This window comes from Polyodon spathula, chromosome 26 (genome assembly GCF_017654505.1).
Source record: "Polyodon spathula isolate WHYD16114869_AA chromosome 26, ASM1765450v1, whole genome shotgun sequence".
Classification (NCBI taxonomy): domain Eukaryota; kingdom Metazoa; phylum Chordata; class Actinopteri; order Acipenseriformes; family Polyodontidae; genus Polyodon; species Polyodon spathula.
The window spans coordinates 4,717,492-4,730,764 of NC_054559.1; the positions used below are offsets into that span (position 1 = coordinate 4,717,492).

Genomic DNA, 13,273 nt, shown 5'->3' on the forward strand with positions numbered 1-13,273 from the left:
AAATGAATTTTGTAAATTGCCTACCTCGGTGGCCTCTGAGTTAGCAGTCTGCTTTCCAACTTCCTGTGACTGACGTCAGACCAGAGTACCTCCCCCTGGGCTGTTAAACTTGAGATTCATTGCCACTCACAAGTGAAACAAGTTGAAGTCTAAGAAAGGTGCCTGGAACAAAGCTCTTTGTACAGCAAGCATTGTAGATGAGCCCCACTGCTGGAAAAGCTGACAGCGGTGTGCACTGTGCATGAAAAACACGCTTGTTTATCTTCTATCAGAAAGGCCTGTGCAATTGTGCAAGGTCTTTGAGTTTCTTGCTCTTCTAACTTCCTCTTGAAGGTGTGTCACGTCTGTTTGTATACTTTCTGGGAATTCATGGACAAGAAGGAAGGTAAATGAGCCATTTTGACATGTGTATTGCTACAGACTTTGTTACAAGGTTGCATTTAAACTAGATGTATGCATTAATGAAGATTTATTTATTGCGTTTTATAGTTTAATATAATATACTGCAACGTGTGATCTAGTTTTATGAGGCTGCAGAGACATGTACTGTATGGTTTAAAAACACTGCATACTTAATTATTGATTTCATGCATTTGCCTGTGCTTGTACATGCATTTCAGTTTATGAAATGGAAGCTAATGGGGTTCTATTGACTGAAATGTTGCTTCTAATGTGGGCATGCATATGATTTAATTAAAGTTTGCACTGAATATAAATGTAATTGTGAATGAACTGTAAAATGCATTGATGCAGTAGAAGAAATTACTTGAACACTGAGTATCTTCACATTTACTGTAAGAATGCCCTTTCATTAGGAGTGGTTTGTTCTCTTGCTTGATCGTGAATGCTTAATGAAGATCATCGGAAACGGAAAAATCATTGAACTAACTGGCGTTGACATGACTCAAGTCTGTCAGCAGTTAAAGCTCCACCTGCACTTGCAATCTAACAGGCATGAAATTTAAAGTGACAGGGTGATTTAGTTTAAGGCCCTGTCCACACCGATCTCAGGAAGCGTACGCAAAAACTTTTTAATGAATCCAGCTCAAAGCATCCACACTTTTCACGTTTAGTAGGGCTTAATGAGTATATATCCTATTAAAATAGTTTGGTTACAGTTCTGAGCAGCACAATGGACTGTGGGACTTAATATAACATTATCCCACTATGCACTCTATTTTATGTTTACAACCCGGCAAATATGGAGCCCTTTGCCCATGGAAGACATAGCGATTCTTAGTATGAATTAAGACCCCATTCACACTTGCGATTTAAGGTGTCCCAGGGCTGCCTTTTCTCATACGTGAACGTTCCAAAAAAGAAAAAGCAGCCCAGGGTCGGCCTAGGCAGGGCCTGCCTTTTACATATATATGAACACAAAGCAGACTTGGGGCCGCCTTTTTGTATGACATGACCAATTTGATTACGTAGCTCAGTACTCCCACACGGGAAAGGTAAATGCTCAACTAGCCAAGACGACAGTGGATAAATATTGAATGGTAATTATTTCTACATCATACAACTTTAATTACAAAATGATTAAATTAACAAAATATACATGTCTGAGATGCAGTGCATTCATAATTAAGCTTAATTTGTCTCAATTAGCATTTCTTCCTGTTATTTAGTAACTAAGCGATACATACAAAAACTGCAGGATTGTGAATGTCAATAATGAATAATGATCACATAAAATACAGTTATCATCCACAAATAAAGATTGTTGATGCACCATAACATTATCCTAAGTAGTCAGTTATACAGTGAAGTTCTGATACAACGTTCAGCCTTGGGACTGTAAAAACAGTCGTACGTAATAACCAGATACATGCACATACCTGCCAAATCAGCACAAAAATCAAAACCTAGTACAGTACTAATTGATTAATGTACAAATACAATGTATTTAGTATAAAAGTTTATTACAGAAGAAACAATATAAAAGTGTAACATTACTATACAGTATGTAACATTCTGTATTTTAATTAATACAGTAATTATAGGTTTCCTTGGATGAAAAATGTAAAAACGTAATTACTGTAATGCATTAGTGTACTGTAAATAGTAAAAATAAACAAATAAAAATAACAGTACAGTAATAAATTGTAGAAATAATAAAACTGATGATGATAAAAATAATATACAAGTCAATAAATATTAACATACAAACTGTCAGTTCAGGTACAGTAATCACTGCCTGTATGCTATTTTAAGAAGTCTTTTAGGCCCTTGCGTTTTAGAACCGAGTTAAGGGTTCAAAATTGGTTGAACAGTGCTTAAATCGATTTGCATCCACACTAAACACGGTTCATAACGGAGTTCAACAACCGAGTTTGAAACCTACTCAGGAGGTAGTCTTGAACTCTGTTGTCGGCATAACTGGGTTGATAAACTGGTTTAACTGTAGTCTGGATGTGAACTGTGTTCGAGTCTAGTTACACAGTATCCTCTGATATCCCCTAGCGCTTTGCGGTAGTACGTTGCCATAATCCCCCTGGTTTCATGAGACGAGAATAAAGAAAAGACAAGCCCAAATTAAAAATTTTGGGGGGGCTCCCAAAAATCACCCAAAGATATTTTTGGATGGATGTTGTTGAAATCTACAAGAATCAAGCAAAACAATTTGGTATCCACAGATTTTGAATTTTTGGCAGATTTGTGAAGTTGCATTTTTGTTGTGCATTCAAGCATTGATTCGGTGAGGGCTAAAGTACCACATAGTCCTTCTGAACAATTTTGCATTTTCTGGGGTTAGATCTAGAGTAAAAAGTGACAGGGTGTGCTTCCAGTGGCACTAGCTTGAAACTGAGAGTTATGAACTTGTGTGTGGAACTTTAGATTTCTTTGTTACAGTGGCACATTTGAAACTACCAAAACTTCACTTAGGTACAACAGAATTCTGTGTAGTGAGTGTTGAAAGCCACATTTGTCCACGAGGGTCCAGCTCAGCTGCGTCTACAAGTTGGTCACTGGGTGAAGGTGTTGTATGACAATAAAATGTTCCCTGGAAAGTTGAGAACTCCATCATCGGAGACGCACAAGTGAAGGTTATGCATCCTGCCGGACTGAACACCTTCAAGTAGGCCTTCCCTGAGGACAGACTGCATGCAACTTTTAAAAGATCCTTTCATTTTCACGTAGTTATTTACTTGTCATAAGAACTGAGATTTTTTGTTCGATTCCAGTAGTAGTAGACGTGAAAGTCTAGTGATGCTGGAAGTTGTTAACCAAGATTAGGGTGAAATAACTCAGGTGGGGGGCTCCAAAAAATCAGGCAACTAATATGGTTTAGAAGCAAACATGTAGCATGGACAGGGCCTAAATTTAAGCCCCTATCATTTTGATCCATGTTAATATATGTTTTATACACATTATAGTCAATGGAAAAAGCCTTGCAAAGTCTTCCTTTCCAGTTATGCTAACTTTTATTGTCAATTGTCACGTCCCACTTCGATACTCTTTGAAGCAACTAAACTGTGATATTGATGAGAGAACAGATATCATAATGTCAATGGCAAAGCATTTGAAATTTTAAAACAACTGCTTATATATAAACATTAAGTGTGTTTGTCAGTTTTTCATCTATTTTTATTTATAGTAAGTGTTTGGTGGCTACCTCTAATGAAGTTGAGAGTGTATTTTCTCTTGCATACTTTATGCACAGGCATGACACAGCAAAGAAATGTCTTGACAAGAGGTAGCCACTAAACACTTACTGTAATTTAACCTTACTGTAATATTTAATCAAGTTATTGCATCACCTTTTGTGCTTTGGCTATACATGGGCAGTTTTGAAAGAAACACATTACTTGGTTTGTAATTTCTAATACCAACTGTAATGTCTTGTATACAATAGTAAAACACCACAAACTAATTAATAGAGAATGGTTATTAGATAGTAAATTATTAATATGAATTCTTTTGAGAAAGGTCCAATTGTTGTTGATTTCCCCTGCCGATTTCCTTCTGTGGCAGACCTAAACCCAGCTCTCAAGCACAGTAGCAGAAAATAATTTCTTTAGCATTTGATCCAACCTTTGGAATACAAGTAAACTGTCTGCATCAGACAAGAACCATTCCCTTAAAATCGGAATGTGCTGTACAAGTTTCTACATGAGCTGCGGTGCAGTTGTCCAACAAAAGGCACTTTGAGAAATGAAAATTCCACAGCTTCTGCAGTGTAAAAGCCTTAAGGATATAGGAAGCATCCCAACCCCCTATCCACTCTTCCAATCTGTTGAATTTAACTTTTATAGTCTTGTGGCAAAGTGGCTGCTGATAGTGAACAGGTGCAGAGGTGGTGCAGTGCAGGAATAATCACAGGCAGACAATTATAATCCAGTTTAGGGAAGGACGTTTATTTTTTAATCCGAGTCTGGTGACCAAAGAATAAGCCCCGGCAGTACACACCAATGTGTAATGAGCGGAACTGAAAATAACGACTTGCAGCCCACAAACAAACACTTTATTCATCCCACAATAATACTAAACAGTCATCAGTCCTGGGTGCGCGCAGTAGTGCTCGTGGTGGGTGATGGCACATTATTTTCAGTGACTGTAGTGCAGTGTTGATCCTGGTTTTTGTGCTGGCCCAAGGTGACAGCTTTGGATTTGTGATTAGCCATCTAGTGATAACAAACACAGACAGTTACTAAACAGACACGAACAAACAAACAAAACACTCATGAAATTCAGTACGCTTTCTCTGCGTCTCTCACGGTCCTTCCAGTCTTCCATGACCTCTTGATAAACGATTGCAGCTGTCTCTATTACCTGCAGCTGCTACATTGTTTACCTTCCGGGTCAATACATTCCTGCAACAGAGTCTCGCCTTCTTCCAGGCTGACAGACTTCCCGAACCTGAAAATGAACTGTCAGGCCAGCCCGTCCAAAGACTTTCCCTTTTGCTACTTAGCGCTCTAACAGGTCAAGAGGGAGCTTTACAATTTTAAAATAAACAACTTTTTAAATTGTAGATCTTGAGCATAGTCTTCGTTTTTGTAATGCATTGTGTGTTGGGTGCCTGTTATATAACAGAAATGTAAACAATAAGAGACACACAATGTGTTATCTTTTAATACAATAAGTGTTTGAAATCTCAGTATCTTCACAACCTGAAATTAAATAAAATGAATTAATACACTTATTATTCTCAAGAGCATCAGGAGTGTAACCGAAACCAATGTATGTGACTCTCCAGGCTATGTGCTTCCTGTCTATTAAGGAAGGGGTGTGTGTGCCTGGCTGTGTGTGTCCAAGGTTAGGGTTAGGGTTAGGGTTAGGGTTCCCAGGTTCGGTGGATGAAAGGGTCTGTTTCTGTACAGATAGGAAACCAAAAAACAAATGTTAAAAGAAATGTCTGCAGAACCGCGTCTTCATCGTGATAAAAATCGGTGTGTTATGGGAATTGGCATTCATTAATTAATATTTTGATTATTGATCATCATGTATTTTGCCTCAATTAAACAGAATCGATGAATCACTCCTGTTAATAATCAATTCAAGCCCTATTTGGAGCCGTGATGTCCTGGCGTGTTGCTCGACTTAAGCCCTTCCGTTTTGCATTTGTTTTGTGTTGAGAAACGGGAGAACCTATTAAAAGGTCTCCTTGCATTTTAACAACACAGTTCTCTTAATGTGTATTTACAGTAGTACTTCGTATAATAATGTGCACTGTATCTAGTTTTCAGTTACACATTGTTTGTGCTTCTTTTGATTACTAAAGTGTTCACAAAGCATTATTGATGAATATGTCGGGTGTTCAATTAGGAAACTGGCTCAAGACTGCACCTCTGGTCAGGTTTTTCTCTAGAACTTCCAGTGGAGTTGTGCCTCAGTTTTTTTTTAAGTGAAACTATGCTTATTGTCAGATAGCCGTCAACTGGCATAGGGCACCTAGAGTCATTAACACAGTATTAATGGGCCATAGCTGTAGCTTTTAACAGTAGCTGTGAGGGGAGAGCCATCTGTGTTTCTTGGAACCAGTAATTCCTCTTGCATTGACCAGAACCTCAGTCTTTTTGGCTGTAGTGTTCCGTTACTTCGTGCTAAACACAGCACATCAGTATTATTTGTGTGGGCTTAATATCTACCAAATTGCTGGTGTACTGCCACAGTGGCTTCAGTTGAAGGTGGAGATTTTTATTTCCTAATACTCAATTTCTCTGCTTCTGGGCACAATATTACAATTTATATTTTTTATAGAAAATATGTATTTGTATATTTAAAAGTATTGTACAGTATTCAGGGGTCTGTAGTTCATCAGATTAATATAAAAGATACCAATTTTAATTTGTGATTTTTAGGAACAACCAGCTAACCTTGCTCACCTGCAGCATTGACACAACATTCAAATTGGGTAGAAAAAAAGAAAGAGAACATTGATAAATATGTTTTAGAAAGGAAAATAATACAAGTAATTGTTTCTATCATTTCTGTAACTCTATCATCCTTCAGTAAGTTGTTTAATAATTATAACATGAAACAGAAACCTAAAAAAAAAGATTTATCCTTCCTGTTGTGATTTCGATCATTGGATGAAAGGAAGTTGCAGGTTCTCAGAAGTGGCCAGTCTTACTGTTACATTTGTGATTCATTCCCTTCTCAGAATCCTCTAAAAATCCACCCATGTTCAGTTTTATACTACCCTATTCTAATTGTTCTATTGAAAGATATAAATTAAAAACCCAGCTTTATAATTAAACAGCACATTATTACATAACATGCATAAAATAAAATATAACATGCACAAACTAATGTCATACTTTGACAGAAGTATTTGGGCAATCAGCATATTTCGTATGAAACCCATTCATTGCTAATTATTATTAACAAATGATGATTATGTATTTATTTATTCTATAATTATCAAGTGCTGAAAAATACATTGGTAATTTGTGATTTCAAAAAAGCAACACAAATCGTTAACTAAAAAGTACAGCTAAAATAGCAGAAAGACTTGGTTTACTGAAAAACACTGTGTGGGCTGTTATTGACAAACACAGCAGAACAGGAACTACTGCAACTAGCCTCAGGTGTAAAACACTGTGGCAAAGTGAAAAATTTGTGCAGGAATAAAACAGACAGTGATTGTAATCTGGTATGAAAAAGTGATTTCTTTATTTTTTATAATCCAGGTTTGGTGACCAAAACAATGATCCCGGCAATACACAGCAATGTGTAATGCACAGGGTTATTAATAACTGGTTGCAGTCCCAAACAATAAACACAGGAATCACTCCCACAAGATACAAACATGGTCACCAGTCCTGGGTGCATGCTGTAGTGCTCGTGGTGGGTGATACAGTTTAATGCGTGACAATTAGTGTAGTGCTGTTCTGGGTTTTTTGCTGGCCCTTTAGACAGCTCTGGAATATGTGAGCCCTTGATGAAAACAAGTAACAATTATAGACAAGACAAACAAACACAATATTTCACAATTACTGCACGGGTCCTTCGGGGTTATCTTCTGTATCTGAAGTGAAGGAACAGATTACGATTCTCCCTCCCCCTTACAATGGCTCTCATAAGTATTCACCCCCTTGGACTTTTCCACATTTTATTGTTACAACATGGAATCAAAATGGATTTCATTAGGAGTTTTGGCCACTGATCAACACAAAAAAGTCCATAATGTCAAAGTGAAAAATAAAATCTACAAATTGTTCTAAATTAATTACAAGTACAAAACAGAAAATAATTGATTGCGTAAGTATTCACCCCGTTGAGTCAATATTTGGTAGAGGCACCTTTTGGCTACAGCCATGAGTCTATTTGGATAAGTCTCTACTAGCTTTGCACATCTGGACACTGCAATTTTTGCCCATTCTTCCTTGCAAAATTGCTCAAGCTCCATCAAGTTGGATGGAGACCTTTGATGAACAGCAATTTTCAACTCTTTTCACATATTCTCAATTTGATTGAGGTCCGGGCTTTGACTGGGCCACTGCAGGACATTGACTTTTTTGTTTTTAAGCCACTTTAGTTTGGCTTTGGCTGTATGTTTGGGGTCATTGATCTGCTGGAAGGTGAATCTTCTCCCAAGTCCCAGGTCTCTTGCAGACTTCAGCAGGTTTTCCTCCAGGATTTCTCTGTACTTTGCTGCATCCATTTTGCCCTCTATCTTCACTTGGCAGCGGCTTCCTGCTTTTAATCCCTGTTCTACTCATGTTGCCAGAGACATTTTAATAAGTTCTGATTTCTCTGGCATCAGCAGTGGCTTTTCAAATGCACCAGGTACCCCATGCACATTTGTGATGTGTTTAAAAGGTTCTACCAAGTTGATGGTGTGTTTCTCGCACACTCTTTTTTGTGTCAGGCCCACAAGCGAAGCATGCAAGAGAAAGTACACTCTCAGCTTGATTAGAGCCAGCCACTGAACACTTAGAAACATATTATAACTATTTCAATCTAAATAAAAAAACAGATGGATAGCTGATAATCTGTTAAATCTACTGTATAGAACCTGTTATTACCCACGAGTGACATCTGCTGTAACTGCAAGATAAGATGCAGTACAGTTGAATTTTAACAAATCCTTATTTCTCATGCAGGACTTTATAATGACTTTTCATGGGCTTTAGTAGCATCAAATATACAGTAGCAATTGCAGACATTCCCTGTTTTATTACAAGCTTACGTTGGCAATGCCTTGTCAAACAAACATGGTTCAGACCTGGAATGGCTAAAACTACAGTGCAATAACAGCAAATGTACACCCCAAAAAATAACAGTAACCATCTTTAGGGCTACTAATTGTTCCATTCTTGGGAATACCAAAAATTCCGTTTTTCAAAAATGGCCAATTCCATTTGTTGTCCTTTTTATCTACGCATTAATAATTAAATATGGCATTTGAACATAAATATAATGTAAACGCATAGTTAATCCTCTCAATTGTTTCTTTCCTAATTCTGCAATGTTATTTGCAAGAATTAGAGACGTGTCTCCGGACAGAATGTCCTTATGAAACCAACGGTGTGTAGTGACTACATCCTTTACACAGTGAAGCGATCACTTTCCTTTAAGGATTTTATATCTAGAAAAATAGTTTAGCTCATTTCTTTTTCGTCTAAAAATCTAATTCAATTAAGAAACGGCCATGATTTAAAATTGCTTATTATAGCTTCATTAAAGGCTTGTAGCTTGGAAAGAAATACGCAATTAATTTAGCGTACTTACTTCGGTAAAAGCTCTACCTTGAGCGCAGTACCTTAGTCTTTCAGTATAGAATGCAGTGCTTTGCCATTTTTGCCATCTTATTTGCTTTCTTATTCTCCATGTGTTTACGTCTGGCATTATGATTATTAATGGTATTGACTCATACATGATCACGCGAATTACAGCAAACCTTTAAGAATACTATCGCACCATTCATATAAATAATCAGATTTCTTTTAGCTCTGTCTTACTGAAACATTGCTTTTTTTTCTTCTTTGGTGCAGCCACCATTTTGAGTTTCAGCAGAGACATGGAGTGAAGTCACATGATGCATAAACTCGGGGCTGATTACATTTTTACCAGTTTCAAAACGCTTGATGATTTCTGAAATGATCGTTTTTAAAAGGGAGATAAAACAAAAACCGTCAGTGTGAGTATTGCAATTTCTATTTATGTTTATCAGAGTATTTATACTTCTAAATAATGCAGCAAGACTGCGCTTTGCTGATTTTAGTATTCATTTGTCCGACCAGTTAAAAACTATAAAGTTCATGAGCAGCACCAAGCAGTACATATAGAGGCAGAATCGCCAGACGCCTGCTTCGCACACCCTGTACCAGCAGTAGATTCGCTGGTGCCCGAGCGTGCTCTGCACTGATGTGACGTGCATTTTTACAAAGGAAAATCAGAGAATCAGCTGCAAGATAGACACAAATATTCTTATGTTAATGCTTTGTAAGAATGGTTTCAAAATAATAGGTTTAGCTCGATAGGCTGGTGTCTCGATTTGAGGTTGATATTTATGATAATAACCTGAGAATTAGAAACTGAGTGCGAAGGTTGTTGCCAGTTACAGCGAAAAATGTACACACTTTAGCCTTAGAAGAAACACTGGTTGCAAGCAGCAAATCCCATGCGAGTAAAACTGCAGCGCATGAGATATACTGGATATACAGCACAAATGATTCTGGGTACGGCCCTTGCACTTGATTGCATTGAATCAATATGCCGAAAGAATGCAGCAACAAAGTAATCCAATAAACAAAACTATTTTCCATACATGCACAGTAAATTAAACTAAAAATAAACTGACCTGCTCTCAGAAGTATCGTTCAGTTTGGAATTTGCCTGCGTGTGCCATTCTCACAATAGGCCTGCCTGCTGGCACAACATTCTCTCACAAGCAGCTTGTTTTAATTCTCTGACAGTCTTTAGACTTACATTCGAACATACAAACATAACGAACGCGTGATGGCCATTCCACCAACCTATGCTCATCTGGTTCAGAGTAGTTAATTCATCAAAAAAAAAAAAAAAAAAAGGATCTTAACGATTCCCAGGGATTCAGCATCAACAACATGAGTAGATAAGCCATTCCACACCCTCACTACTCTCTGTGTGATGAAGTGTGTCCGTCCCTCTTTTACAGAAGGTAAGTATCTTCACTTAATTCCCAACTGTGTCCTCTGACCCTGGTTTTAATGCATTGGTTATGGGTATCGGTGCACATATTGACTTTTTATGAAGTTGAATGAGAAGCAGCAAATACATAGCCATATGGGTTCATACTGTCAGCTGTTGGATTATTATGCACAAGAAAGACAGCACTTATGTCAATAACAGTTTTGATTGACTCGCGATACATGCAGTATCACACTTCAGCCTAATTTTCTTCTTTGTGTTTTCCAGGAAAAGTGAGGAAGAAACCCGCTATCAAAATTCCAGCGGAAGTCTTCGGACAGAAGGAGCACAACCCCACGTAGGTCAAATCAGCACACTTCTCTCAGCAAGTTAATGACAATAAAACAACAAAAGTGTTCTGACATTGTTTTTAAAAAAAAAAAAAACTCCTCAGTATTGAAAATGTGACATTGACACGCCGCTGAGGCGTGCAGGATTAGGGTTAGGGTCAGGGTGTGGGTTATCCACTGACAGATAGGGAGAGACACGCAGGTGCGCTGGATTTATTAACACGAAACAAATGCTACCAACAGTGGTAGGTCACTTATCAAGAGAGGTCTTGCTGGCACACTCTTATACTGATGTGAAATCCCTAAACAAATCCCTGTTTCGAGTTATAATAAACCCAACTCCGGCTCCACATGATTGTTGTCATGGAGCTCCGACTCCGGTAAACGCACAGTGATCGCACAGTGATTCTGGCTTTTAAAGGTTCATTCTGCCCTGCCGCAGATGTGCTTAAACTGTTCACGTTCCATACCTTTGACATTGAACAAAAATGTCCAGGTTGCTCTACATTTAAATCATCGTTGAAATGAGCATCCAATATTTTTGGTCTAAGAGAGATCTTTAACTACAGTAATGTTTCCAGTTAAGACATGAGGGTTATGTGTGTTGTATATAACTCTGTTAATACTATTGGTGTGCTGATGTGATTTTAATCGGCCCTCTATATTCTTAGTAACTACTGGGTTAGGAACTCAGCCATGCACCCGGTTTGCTTCAGTACATGGCAATCATTGAGACATCTGATAAATCAGGATTTATCACGGCTCGAGTGAAGTTGACCTGAGTGTAGGTTTGGTGGAGGACCATAGTTTAGGATCAGTATTTAACAGGGGCCTGGTTGTTTAGACCTCCTGATTACTTTAATAATATACAGAATTGAGGGTAGTTCTGTAAGCCAGGGCTGGGTGCAGGACTAGTAGGAGTTGTAATTGAGGGTAGTTCTGTAAGCCAGGGCTGGGTGCAGGACTAGTAGGAGTTGTAATTGAGGGTAGTTCTGTAAGCCAGGACTGGGTGCAGGACTAGTAGGAGTTGTAATTGAGGGTAGTTCTGTAAGCCAGGACTGGGTGCAGGACTAGTAGGAGTTGTAATTGAGGGTAGTTCTGTAAGCCAGGACTGGGTGCAGGACTAGTAGGAGTTGTAATTGAGGGTAGCTCTGAAAGCCAGGGCTGGGTGCAGGACGAGGGGGAGTTGTAATTGAGGGTAGCTCTGGAAGCCAGGGCTGGGTGCAGGACGAGGGGGAGTTGTAATTGAGGGTAGCTCTGGAAGCCAGGGCTGGGTGCAGGACGAGGGGGAGTTGTAATTGAGGGTAATTGCAAGAGTCATTAGTAATAATATGTATTTTTTATTATTTCTTTTTTAGACCACCTCGAAACCTCGACTCCAGGACCTTTATTACTATTGGAGACAAAGTAAGTGTTTGTGTTCAGATGTCATTGCAGGTGCTGGTTATTGATCAGAGACATAGGGGGTTTGGTCTGCTACTGCTGTGCTGCAGTCTACACTACCACAGTCCTCTCCTCAACCTGACTCTCAATGCAGATCACCACTGTAGTCCTCTCCTCAACCTGACTCTCAATGCAGATCATCAGTGCAGTCTACATGCCATGTCCTCACCTCCACCTGACTCTCAATGCAGATCATCATTGCAGTCTACATGCCATGTCCTCACCTCCACCTGACTCTTAGTGCAGATCATCACTGCAGTCTACATGCCATGTCCTCACCTCCACCTGACTCTTAATGCAGATCATCACTGCAGTCTACATGCCATGTCCTCACCTCCACCTGACTCTTAATGCAGATCATCACTGCAGTTTACACTGCAATGTCCTCTCCTACACCTGACTCTTAATGCACATCATAACATCAATGAGAACTCTGCAGGCACTGATATATCCAGGTACAAAGGAAAGGATTTAATGACTTGGGTACTTCTAGATTCATAAATCTTAGCAGGTGTTCAAGCCGTGTACTAAACTTGTAGAAAGTGTCACATTCCTCTGCGAACTGCAAACAACATGCAACATGATTACTGAAAGTGACATCTTCCCCAAGCAAACCCCCTCCCCACACAGTGTACTGTACATTGCAAAATGAATTGTACAAGCATCAGAAGTTTCAAGACTATATACAAGTACTGCGTCTAGTGTTTCTGAAAATACAAAATACTTCATTTTTAAACCAATCTATTTTCCAGAGTTTTAAAGTTTGTTTTTTCTTCTCATTTTTAATTCGCAAATGTTTAAAATATTTTATCTGCTTCTATTCGCTACACAAGTAGTTTTTGTCAGTATTCAAACAAAAAATGCAATACAAAGAACCCACCTTTTATGTAATAAAATGAATGGATTGGACCATTCCACAG

The 13,273-nt window shown here is 38.5% G+C and overlaps 1 protein-coding gene across 3 annotated transcripts in view; it reads left to right on the forward strand.

Annotated features, from left to right (window-relative positions):
• The window catches only part of LOC121300746 (dual specificity mitogen-activated protein kinase kinase 3-like), a 60,484-nt gene that overhangs the window by 21,184 nt on the left and 26,027 nt on the right, over positions 1 to 13,273 (forward strand). The window contains exons 1-3 of one of the 3 annotated variants that reach the window (XM_041229523.1): positions 139 to 385; positions 10,849 to 10,918; positions 12,269 to 12,317. In XM_041229523.1, coding sequence (XP_041085457.1) covers positions 370 to 385; positions 10,849 to 10,918; positions 12,269 to 12,317 — 135 coding nt within the window. In that variant the 5' untranslated portion in view covers positions 139 to 369. Of the gene's footprint in view, positions 1 to 138; positions 386 to 10,057; positions 10,592 to 10,848; positions 10,919 to 12,268; positions 12,318 to 13,273 lie in introns of those variants that run through there. The other 2 variants (XM_041229521.1, XM_041229522.1) reach the window with 2 other exon arrangements.